The sequence below is a fragment of the Apteryx rowi genome, unplaced genomic scaffold, assembly GCF_003343035.1.
Source record: "Apteryx rowi isolate R43461 unplaced genomic scaffold, aptRow1 scaffold_475, whole genome shotgun sequence".
NCBI lineage: Eukaryota > Metazoa > Chordata > Aves > Apterygiformes > Apterygidae > Apteryx > Apteryx rowi.
Window position 1 is genome coordinate 488,436 of NW_020450733.1, and position 10,645 is coordinate 499,080.

The following is a 10,645-nucleotide window of genomic DNA, read 5'->3' on the forward strand; positions in this document are numbered from 1 at the left end:
CCAGCAGCTGCCGCTTGGCCGCCTCCTCCAGCAGCCGCCGCTCCGCGCCCGCGGCGCACGACGGGCACCGCGGCTCCGCCGCCGCGCACAGCACCGCCGCCAGCAGCAGCCACGGGCCCGCGCTTCGCGCTGCCATCGGCACCGACGGGACGGACCGGGACGGCACCGGGAGTGGCGCGGCGCCTCCCGCCCGCTTTGGGCACCTGCGGCCGGGGGCGGGCCCGGCGCCCCCCCGCCATTGGCCGGCTCACCTGCCCGTCCCGTCCCGTCGGGCCGCGGCCGGGGCGGGGGATTACCGGGATTTGCCCCCCCGCGGCGGGGGCGGACGGCGGACGGCGCCCTGCCTTCTCAAGGGAAAGGGGCGCCGGGAGCACCGGGGCGCCGCCGCCCCGTGCGATGTCGTCGGCTCCCCGCGGGGGCCGGTGCTCTGCCTCCTGCCCCGTCCCGCGCCGCGCCGCGCCGTGCCGTGCCCGCGGGGGCTGCGCACGCGGAGTTTGCACACGAGTGGGCGCACGGGCGCTGCATGCCCGCGGCTCGCCCCGGCGTCCCGCGTGGGGGGTGCAGGGGGGTCCGGCTGGACACCCCTACTGCGCCCGTAGCCGGGCTGGGGGGAACGGGGTGCTGAACTCTTCTGTGGGGCCCCAAAACTGTGGGGAACGGGGCCTGGGGCAAATTCTGCCCAGGTGGGGGAGGACTGGTCCTGGAGCAGCCCAGGGGATGGAGCCTGGCCCACCTGCCTGCCATGAGCCTATGCACCTGCCCCGACGTGGGACCCTCACTGCCCCCCCAGCCTGTGAGCTGCTCCCCAGCCATCCCACCAGGGACAGTCCAATTTCTCGCTGATAGGGGACCCAGCAGGGCATCGGCAGGGAGCTGCTCCTAGAATGACCCCTGAAGCTCCCTGGGGACTGCTCACATCTCTGGGCTTTTGTCACCTCTTGCATGTGATGAGTTTGGGGATCTCAGCCTACCCCTTGGGACTGCCTGATCCAGCCCCACCTCAGGACAGAGCTGGGCATGGCCAGGAAAGGTGTGTGCTGTGCACTCTCTTCTCCCCCAAATTAAGATGGGTGTTTGCCTATACTGAGGGCTCATCAAGAGGCAGTGTCACAGCAACCTGAAGAAGTTCTTCAAAGTCTTAGCCCCAGATACTGTGCTTACAGCAGGGCACAGCCTGAGCACAGAGCAGGGTGCTGTGGAAAACTCCCAAAGGTGGTGCAAAGTTGGGGCGAGGTGGGGACTTTGTTGGAGCGCTCTTGTGCCAGAGCAGGGACCACACAGCGTGCAGCGGGAGCCTGACACCCAGCTGGCCCATGAGCCGTGTCCCATGCCCGTTGTGCCATGCGGCACCGACTTCAAGGTCTCGACCACACAGAGCCCCTGCCTGTGGTCAAGCAGAGGTGACAGGTAAACAGAGTGGGCTGTCTGGGAAAAAGCACCCACCGGGGATGATGCAACCATAGTGCAAGGGGCAAAGTCCTCAGCTGGCTGGGCCTGCTGGCAGCTCCCAGAATAGCCCAGGAATGTCAACAGGGAGGAAAGAGTGGGCACAGCCTGGCCTGGGAGCACAGCTCCCACGGGGCCTGTGAGCTCTGGCTGCAGGCAGCAAGTAGCCAGTGCTGCCTGTGCCCCAGCATGGCTGCGCAGGTGCTGCTTCCTCCCAGGCTCTGGCACAGGTGCAGTGGTGGTGCGCACGCTCATGCACCTGCATGCACAGGGACATTTTCACTCATGCTCTCATGCAAAACACATGCGTGTCAACAACTAAGTCCCCCCCCCATGCCTGGATGCACGTGTATGCCCGCAAATGTGCTTGTCTGTGTGTATGTGCGCTCTGCAGCATGCATGCACTCCCGCAGATTCTCGGTGGTATACATGCACCTGTATGCTCCCTCGCAAACAAATGCTTAGTCCCACACACACTCATTTGGACACATGCTCAGTTTGTGGACATGCTCTCACGCGCACCTCACACACATCCCCCTGTCTTTTATTCCATGTTCCCATGCCAGTGACCGGAGCATTTTATTCCTGGCTCTCTGGGCAGGTTAAATTCCCCATAAGGCAGGAGTGCTCCTGCCTTTACCCTGTGGAGGGGACCAGGTCCCTGTGTCTGATGCTCTTCCCACATGCAGGAGGCTGGGGGAATCCTGAGCTGGCATACAGACCAGTGCTGGCCCTGGTGCCAGACAGGTGGCAAGGAACCAGGGACCGTTAAAGGTTCTGTGTCAGTTCCACCTCCCAGCAACCACGCCACAGCTCCACGCACACGGGAAAGGGAAACTGAGGCACATCACCTTGCTGAACTCCTCCTGCCCTGCTAGCTCTGCAGAGTCGGGGCTGGGGCACAGCACGACAGAGGAGACAAAGGTTTGGGGCAAAGAGGGTGAATTACACTCTACCCGGCTCTCTTTTCCAGGTTGGGGAGCAGGGTCTCCCCAAAGGGATTAAACACCTGGGATCTGCCAGGACCCCTGAGGACTGGCCAGCACCACGCAGGTACCTCCATGAACCCCCATTTCACCTCCAGCTGAGTGAGAGCATCCGATCCATCTGCCCCCTGTGCCCCGACTGCCGGATCTAGGCCAGGGGTCAGTGGAGAGCTGTGAGCGGTTCTTGCACCCATTGCGTAACAGTGTTGTTGATTAAGCAGTTCCCAGAAAGCAAAGCCCAGGGACCAGCCTGACCAGAATACCCCCCAGGTCCCCCCCAGGCCCAGCACTCGCTGCACACATGGCTTTTGGGCCTCTGACCTTGTGTCCAGTGGGGCAGGGGCATCACCTGATGACCCGATCCAACGGTGCTGAAGGCCTGGGGTAAGTAGGGACCACGCAAAAACTCATGCACCAGCATCTGAACGCGGTGTCCGCTGGAGCGCTCGTTTCCATGCGGCTCTGCCTAGCAGCTGGGTACTGCTTCCAGGCAAGAAAGCACCCAAACCAGCCATGCCCCTCACCCAGGGCGCCGGCTACGCTCCGGAGGGGGCTTCCCCCCGCAGGCCCCTTTTCTCTGCAGCCGGCGCTGGGAGCCGCAAGCCGGAGGAGACGCCCGGGGCAGCGGCCAGCAGGGCCGGCGGCGCCGAGCACCGCAACCAGGCACCGCCGCGGGGCATCGACTCCGGCCCGGCCCCGACGGCGGCGCCTCTCGCGGCCCGCGGGCTCCACCCGGCGGCGCGGGGCCGCCCCGTGCGCGGCGGCGGCGGCTGCTGCGCGGCCACACCGGGAGCCCCCCGCGCCCCGCGGGCGCTGCGCTGATCCGCACCCGGGCGAACGGCGCCCCGCTCCGGCGGAGCCCCGGCCCGAGGGGCTGCCTGGAGCCTCCAAAGCCCGGAGGCTGCGGGATGGAAACCGCCCGCGAGACAGAAGATTAAAAATTAGCCCTTTTCAAGGCAACATCGGAGGCTTTCAGGAATTCCCACCCCTCCCTTGTGAGCCTGGCCTTGCCAAGAGACACCTGTGTCGCTGCTGGCACAACACGCTTGGACCTTTGCTTCGGGGTCTGTTGATACTGGCAAAGGTTCCTTCTAGGAGCCACCGGCAGCAGCTGCACATCCCTGTCCCGTCCCGGATCGGAGGCAGAGGGGACAGAACCCTGCGAAGCCCCACATTCCCCTCTGCACCTGACCTGGCACAGCCCAAGGGCACAGAGCCCGTGACGGGTCGATGCTGTCTGCATGGCGTCTCCTGCCCCTGGCTTGGGCGATGGGGTGGCTGCGGAGCGTGGGCTTCCCTGCCACACTTATGCCCCCCAGGAGCAGCAGGGCAAGTGAGGCAACATCTCATGGCCTGGGCATAGCCGCCTGAGATCAGCCCCTCCAAAGCCTGCTGGCTGAGCGGGGACCCCCAGGAGAAACGTGGTGTCACGGCATAGGGAGAGGGGGCCCTGTAAGAGCCGTGGAGGGATGGTGCCCACCAGGAAACTGCACCAGGTTGCAGCACCCTGCTGCTCTCAGGGTTTCTAGCCTGCTCCCAGGTGAACCTGGCTTGGCACTCTTCATTCACACTCACACCAAGGCATCTTTAGCAGAGCAGGAAGCCTGGCCGACAGGGAGAGGACCGGGGGGGGGGGGCTGGCTGTGCCCGGCTTCCCAGGACTCTTGCCCCTAAGTGCCCAATCCCTCACCTGTGCCATTCCCTGGGCCAGGCTGCTACTGCTTGATCCCCAGCTGTGGTGGTGCCTGCCCCTTTCTGCATGTGGGATGGGGGCTGTGGAATAGACCCCCGTGTCCTGTTTCCTGCTGCCGGTGGACAAGCTGTGTACACAGAGAGCCCGTGGTGCGGGGCCCCGGGCCCTGCTGGTCTGGTGTACCCATTGCTTGAAGGCGCTTGAAGAAATATGTTTTCTGATGGTGGGCAAAACCCCGGGACAATGTGCCTTGCCCTGGTCCCAACCACCCGGGGAGAGGGAGGGGGCTCAGCAGCAGGGCTCCTCCTGGGGGCAGCTGCTTTTCTGGGCACCCTGAGCTGACCAGACCCTCACGTCCCCCGGGCTACATTCTGCCCGGTGGCGCTGGGGCTGGCTGCATGGCAGCCCAGGCAAGGGCAGACGGTAATGGGGAAAACTCGTAGGCGCGGGGAGGTCTGCACCGGGAGATGCTCCATCCCCAGCAGGCAGCCGTGTCCCCGCAGCCGGCCCCGCCATGTGCTGGGTTGTGCCCAGAGAGCACGCGTGCAGCTGGCGAAGAACAGAGCAGAGCTCAGGAAGCAGGTGCTGAGGGCACAGTTTCAGGCAGGGCACCCTCACCACGTGCCAGCAGCTCCTCCTGCCCCCCTCTTGGCCCCTTTCTGCCCCTGCCTGCTGCAGCCTAGAGAGCTTCACGCTGGCCCCAGGAAAGCTGTTTGTTGAATAAACACAGACAGTGAAAAGAGGCATTGGAAAAGGAAGGGGAAAAAAAAAACCAAACCAAACACTAAACTCTCTTTGGGCTTGCGCAAGTGGCCTTGGGTCCCAGACAGTATTGATCCCCAAGTCTTCCACCCTGCCTGTGCAGCACCTGGGCCAGCGGGAACCCTTCGGGGTTGAGTTCTGCAGGTACCGGAGCCAGGAGGCCCCACTCCTGGCACGGCGGCTGCTGGGCCTGGTGGTGCGATGCTGGTCCCCCACCCTGGCAGGGCTCTGCGGGAGCGCCTGCTCCCCGACGCAGCACAGGTGAGTGCTGTCTGCTGCTCGTGGTGGCTCCATCCCTCTTCAAGGGGCTGCAGCTCCTCTGCGGCTATGTCACCCCCGTTCCTGCTCCACCCGGAGCTGCTCGCAGCCCCAACCACCCCCAGGAGCTCCCATCATCGGCTGCCCTCTCCCACTGCCAGCACCACTTACTGGTCTCTCGGTCCTTGCACAAGGGACACGTGTGAAGCAGAGGAGAAACCTGAACACAGGATTACATAATGGAGCTGATGTGTCAGAGCCGCCCTTTGTCCCCAGCTCTCACGGCACGGACACGTCGTGCTTTGCCAGGCTGGCAAGGGGCAGGGAAGGGGGCAGTTGCTCTGCTCCTGGCCCCAGGACAGAGACGTGCTGGCAGCTCCCCAGCAAGGGAGCTGCTGTGGGGTCGGGGGCAAAGGCAGGTGCCATGGGCACTGCGGCTTTGGTGGTCTCGCCTGGGAGTCACTGTCCACTTTAAAAGGAAGAGGAGTTGTTCGGTTTTGTCCTGAACTGGGACAAAAATGGCCACATACAGATGGTTTTGGTGGAATGGGAAAACTGGCCCAGCCAAGGAATGGTACCTTCCCCGGGAGGGATCGCAAACACCCCATGGCTGGGGTCTCCGTCCCACGCCCCGGTTCTCATCAAGACAAGCCAGGGGCTCTGCCTCCCTGGGGAAGACAGCGAAGGGGCAGAGTGTGACAGCAGTGTGGGGCTAGCCCGTTTGCAGCCTTCGGGGGCTGGTGGATGTCCAGCCCTGCCGACTGGGTTTTATACCAAGCTGTTGGCTAGAAGAGGACTGTGCATGGCAGAGCTGGGCACGGGGACAAACCTCCCTACATCTCCCCAATCCCCAAGCAACCCAGCCCGCGTCTCCTCCTGCACCATCCATATTCCCAGCTGCTTGTGCAAGCCCCAGGGACAGTCCCCCAAAAGGTTACCAGCCCAGGCTGAGTGAGGTGAGAGGGAAAATGGAGCGGGTCAGTTCTGTGCCATCTTGGGACTGTCTGTGCAAGGGCCTATCCAGCACCTTGCACTTTGGGGTTGGGGAAAGAACGTGCTGGCTAACGCTAGGGCACACACATGTGCACACACGTATGCACACACTGAGTCTGGGACTCTTTTATTGAACAGCAGGGAGCTGGGATGCTTGGAGAGGGAGGCACTTCCCTATCATGGGGATCAATTCCCCCTTCCTCACTCTCTTCAACCTCAAGTCCAGTTGAGGAGCGGGGCCCTGTGGCTGGCTCTCTCCGCTCTGAGCTAGTCAGCCCCCAGCTTGTTCTCAGGTTCTCGTCTTCCCTGGCAGCCTGGCCCCACTGACCAGGGCTGGGACACGTTCCCTGAGGAGCACATGTTCATGTTGCAGCATCAAGGGCTGCACCATGGCCTTGGCCACGGGACCGGCCCTGGGGAGGGCAGAGGTTGCTCTGAACCAGCTAGCTGTGTGGTTTTTGCAGAGTCCTGCAGGCAGAAGGGGCTAATTTCAAACAGGAGCAGCTCTTGGGCTGTGGTCTGGGAGCAGAGAGGAATCCCTGGGCAGATCTGAAGAGGGAAAAGAGCTGTGTAGGAGGTCAGGGAGGAGAGGACTTGCAGGTTCAGCATCACCCTGATGCTTCAGCCTTGGGAGGAGAAAACACCGTGGCAGGGTTCCCATCCTTCAGCAGCTCTCCAGGTCTCCCACTGCTGGAGAGGGGCTGGAGAGGAGGGGAGTCCTGCTCAGCACAGGTCCTGCCCTCCTGCCTCCTCAGGCAGCAGGTTAGGTACAGCCACAGGCATCGACGATCATGTCGGGGATGTCAGTCTTGACAATGTTGCTGTCCCTGTCATAGTAGAGCAGGGAGAGGGGGTGGCGTTGTGTGGGCACGCAGCAGGAGTCCACAGCAGCATCGGCGTTGTTGGCTTTGATGAGGTTGAGGACAGCTGTGTGGAAGGAGGCAGCGAGGCCAGGGATACCGGCCATATGGGGGGGGCAGAGCCCAGCACAGTAGTTCATGTGATATCCCTCCGGCTGGATGATCCAGTCCTCCCAGCCGATCTCCTTGAAGTCCACAAAGAATTCCTTGCGGCAGCACATCCGTGAGTCTCCACTACAGTCAATGCCACGCCGCTGGATGCGATGGGGTGTCCTGGCCCGGGCCTGGGCTGCCACAAATGGCCAGTGGGAATCGCTCTGGCCAGCCAGGAGGGGAGACCCCGAGTCCTCTGCCATCTCAAGCTCCACAGTGAGCCTCTGTCTCCCTTCGCTGAAAAGGCTCTGGACAGCCTGTCCCACGTCCAGTGTGGCCCAGCCAGCCCTCTGCACCTCCAGCCACGTCTTGCTGACCATGGTCATGTTTGGCCCAGCCAGGTCAGGCTGCAATAGTTTCACAGTGACCTGGTGCGTCCCAGGGCCGGGGGATGCCCAGAAGAGGTACAGGCTGGCTTGCAGGATCTCAATGCTCCTGCCCAGCTCCTGGGCAAAGCGGAAATGCAGGCGAATTCTGCCAGGAGTGGAGAATCCTGCAAACAGAACGGGGAGCAGTGTCAGGAGCTGAGGGGGGGAGGACTCCCCCAGCCCGGGGGCTCAAGGGTTGGAGCGAACAGGAGGCATGTCCAAAACAGGGGAGCAGGACATAGGACGTAGGGGCCTGGAGGAGGCATTTGCCCCCTGCTTCCCTGCACTGCTGCGGCTTCTCCTTCTCGCTCCACTGTAAAGCAGCCGCCTCTGGGCCTCGTGCTTAACTCTAGCAACCAGCTCAGATCCACCTTCTCTGCCCTAATATCAGCCTGGTCAGGAAAGCTGCTGGAAGATTTTGGGGCAGGTTATCTGGCTGCGCAAACCAGCCCTGGATTTAAGGCAGTCACGCTGATTTACACCACCAGGACCCCCTCTGCTTTCCATGGCTGAAACCACCGCGTGACACTGCTCCAGCACGTCCCACCCCAGCCTCGGCTGTGTTTTGGGGCAGGCAGGGTCACCTCTCCTCCTCACAAAGGAAGGGTCGCTTGTGACTGAGAGAGCAGCGCTGGGCCCCGTGGCACAGCTCAGTATTTGGGCACACAGACCTCTTCCTCTGCGGTCTGGCACAGCGCAGCGGGGCGAGAGGGTGGGCTCGGCCCCACGGGTCCTGCCTGCTCCTCTGTTTCCAGCAGACGCTCCGCTGAGCCAGGAGACAACTCCCCATTGTCCTCGTGCGTGGGAACACAATGTGCTGCAGAGCAGCATTGTTCCCGGAGGTCTTCAAGGACACAGCAAGCCCTCCCCGTCCCCCAGCGGCCTTGCAAACCGCGCAAGGGCCTGCGAGGGGGGTGTGTGCCCCCCGCACCTCACCAAGCAGCGGTCTGGGCAGGGCAAGCGGCAGCGCAGAAGGATGCACTGCGGGGCAGAGCGGCTGTTCGGCTTCTTTCTGAAGAGAGCTGGGAGAAGTGGGGGCATCAGGACCCTGTTTTTCCAGTGATACGTGTAAGGACCCTTTAGCATGTTTTGAGAAGCCCTCTCCTCCCAGGAACACAGCTGGTTCAGGGGTGGAAAGTGGCCGCTCACCATTTTGGGTAGGAAGTGGGGACACATCCCAGCTCCAGGGAGCAAGTGGGCTTTGGGGCCACAGTTTCACAGACTGCAAGCTGAATCCGGGCTTAAAATCATGGTTAGACCAACATGGACACCTGACCCATCCCTCTAGCATGAGTAGGGAGAATCCAACAAAAACACACTCACATAACATGGCAGCTCACTGTAGCTCCCGCGCCCAACCCTGTGCCACCGTGGGTCCCCTGCAACGTAAATGAGATTCTCACCCCCGGTTGCAGGGGGGTGGCTGGTTGGGGGAACCTCTCATGCCCCCCCCGGCAAGACCCTCCTGGCCACCATGCCCCCTCCTGGCCGGGGACCGTCCCATGCTGCTGTGCCCGCGGGGCCATGATCTGCACAGACCTGACTCGGCAAAGCTCAGGATCTCGTACCGCTGGGCGCCGGTGCCGTGGGGCATTCCTGGGGGGGCGGCGTGCTCCGGGCGCCGGGCGTGTATTCTGCGCAGCGCTGTCAGCAGGGCCCCCCGGGACATGGGCTGAGCGATGCTGGGCCTCTCCTGCAAGTGGAGCTTGGCGAGGATGTTCTGCTTCGCCAGGGCAAGGAGGGCGTCCCGCTGCACGCCAGGGGCCAGGGCCGCCAGGCCACAGGTTGGGCACCAGGCGTCTCCGGGCGCCACCGTCCTCAGGAGGCTCAGGAGCAGGAGAGCCGTGGCGGCTGTCATTTCCCCGCGCAGGCAGGCAGGGGCTCGGGGGTCCCAGCGAGCGGATTTGCTGGAACTGGCTGATAAGCCAAAGTCAAGCCGGGACAGCGCAGCTGGAGCTGGAAGAGCAGCGAGCCACAGTGGGCTGGCAGCGCGGCGCGGAGCAGGGAGCAGAGAGCGCAGAAGGGCTTGTTTCCCCCCTGCGACCACAAATATTGGCTGATCCCAGGCGAGATAAGCATCCCGTGATGCCGCGGGAGCCTTTTCTGCGCAGGGAGCAGCCACGGCACAGCACTCCCCCAGGTTAAGGTAGACCCAGGCGGCCGGCCAAGGGCCACCAAGGGCCGGCATCGGGGGCTCCGCACCGATCAGTGAGCAGTCGCTGCTTCGGGTCTCGCGTAGGTGCCCCGAGGCGTCACTGGGGAGGTGCTGCACGGACGGAGGCCTGTGCTGAGCGCCCCAGCCCCAGCCAGGCTGAGGTTCTGCCAGGGCCGGGCCGGGGCCACCCACCCTGTCACAGGGGGCACCCCGGGTAGATGGGGGGTCCTGAAGGTGCCGTGTGGGGACCCCTGGCACACTGGGGGTCCTGAAGGTGTTGTGCAGGTGCCCAGAGGATGGTGCTTGGGGTGTCACGGGGAGGCACCCGGGATGCAGGGCCCCCAATGTGTTGTGTGGGGACCCCCAGGAGACGGAGGCTCCCCGGGGCAACGTGGACCCCCAGGAGCCGGGGGGGGGTCTCCCAAGTGTCACTTGGGAACCTCTAGGAGGGGGGAGTCCCCAGGGCAGCATGTGGTGACCCCCAGGAGACACAGGGCCCTGATATGTCATGTGGGGATCCCCAGGAGTCAGGGGGGCCATTGGTGTGTCGCATGGGGCCCCCCAGGATTCACGGGGTCCCTCGGCGTCGCGCCGGCCGCCGCCAGGGCTCGAACCCCTGAGGCGGGAGCCGCCCGCAGCCGCGGCCCGCCTCCCCTTTAAGAGAGGCTGCTCGGCGGACGCCGCGGCCCCCTCCCCTGCCCTCCCCTTTAAGGAGGCACCCGCGGGCTGACTCCGCCTCCCGGGCGCGGGCGGCTTCTCGCTTCGCCGCGGTGCCCTCCGCGCCGCCAGGGGGAGCTGCCGCCCCCTCCCCCTCCTCCCCTGGCGGGAGGCGCCCCGCCGTAGCCGCGTCTGGCGGGTTGCCCATGGCAACGGGCGGCAAGGCGGGAGGGGAGCGCGGTGGGCGCGGCGAGCTGACGCAGCGCGCACCGAGCGGTGACGCAGCGCGCACGCCCGCTGGGGGAGGGGCCCGC

The 10,645-nt window shown here is 64.2% G+C and overlaps 2 protein-coding genes across 2 annotated transcripts in view; both read right to left on the bottom strand.

Moving 5' to 3' along the window:
• The window catches only part of LOC112972149 (inhibin beta C chain-like), a 1,877-nt gene extending 1,741 nt beyond the window's left edge, over nt 1-136 (bottom strand). The window contains exon 1 of the mRNA XM_026078264.1: nt 3-136. Coding sequence (XP_025934049.1) covers nt 3-136 — 134 coding nt within the window. The remainder of the gene's footprint in view (nt 1-2) is intronic.
• A 6,765-nt stretch (nt 137-6,901) lies between these two features.
• Nucleotides 6,902-9,377, bottom strand: LOC112972135 (inhibin beta C chain-like). The gene is made up of 2 exons (XM_026078253.1): nt 9,059-9,377; nt 6,902-7,644 (listed from the first exon to the last, which is right to left on the bottom strand). Exons 1-2 carry the CDS (start codon nt 9,375-9,377, stop codon nt 6,902-6,904), a joined length of 1,062 nt encoding a protein of 353 aa, XP_025934038.1.
• Nucleotides 9,378-10,645: the final 1,268 nt, after the last annotated feature.

Coding starts and splice junctions, on each gene's coding strand:
- LOC112972135 (XM_026078253.1), bottom strand. CDS start 9,377: ATGACAGCCGCCACGGCTCTCCTGCTCCTGAGCCTCCTGAGGACGGTG. Junction 7,645..9,058: donor CCTGAGCTTTGCCGAGTCAG/GTCTGTGCAGAT, acceptor TTCTGTTTGCAG/GATTCTCCACTCCTGGCAGA.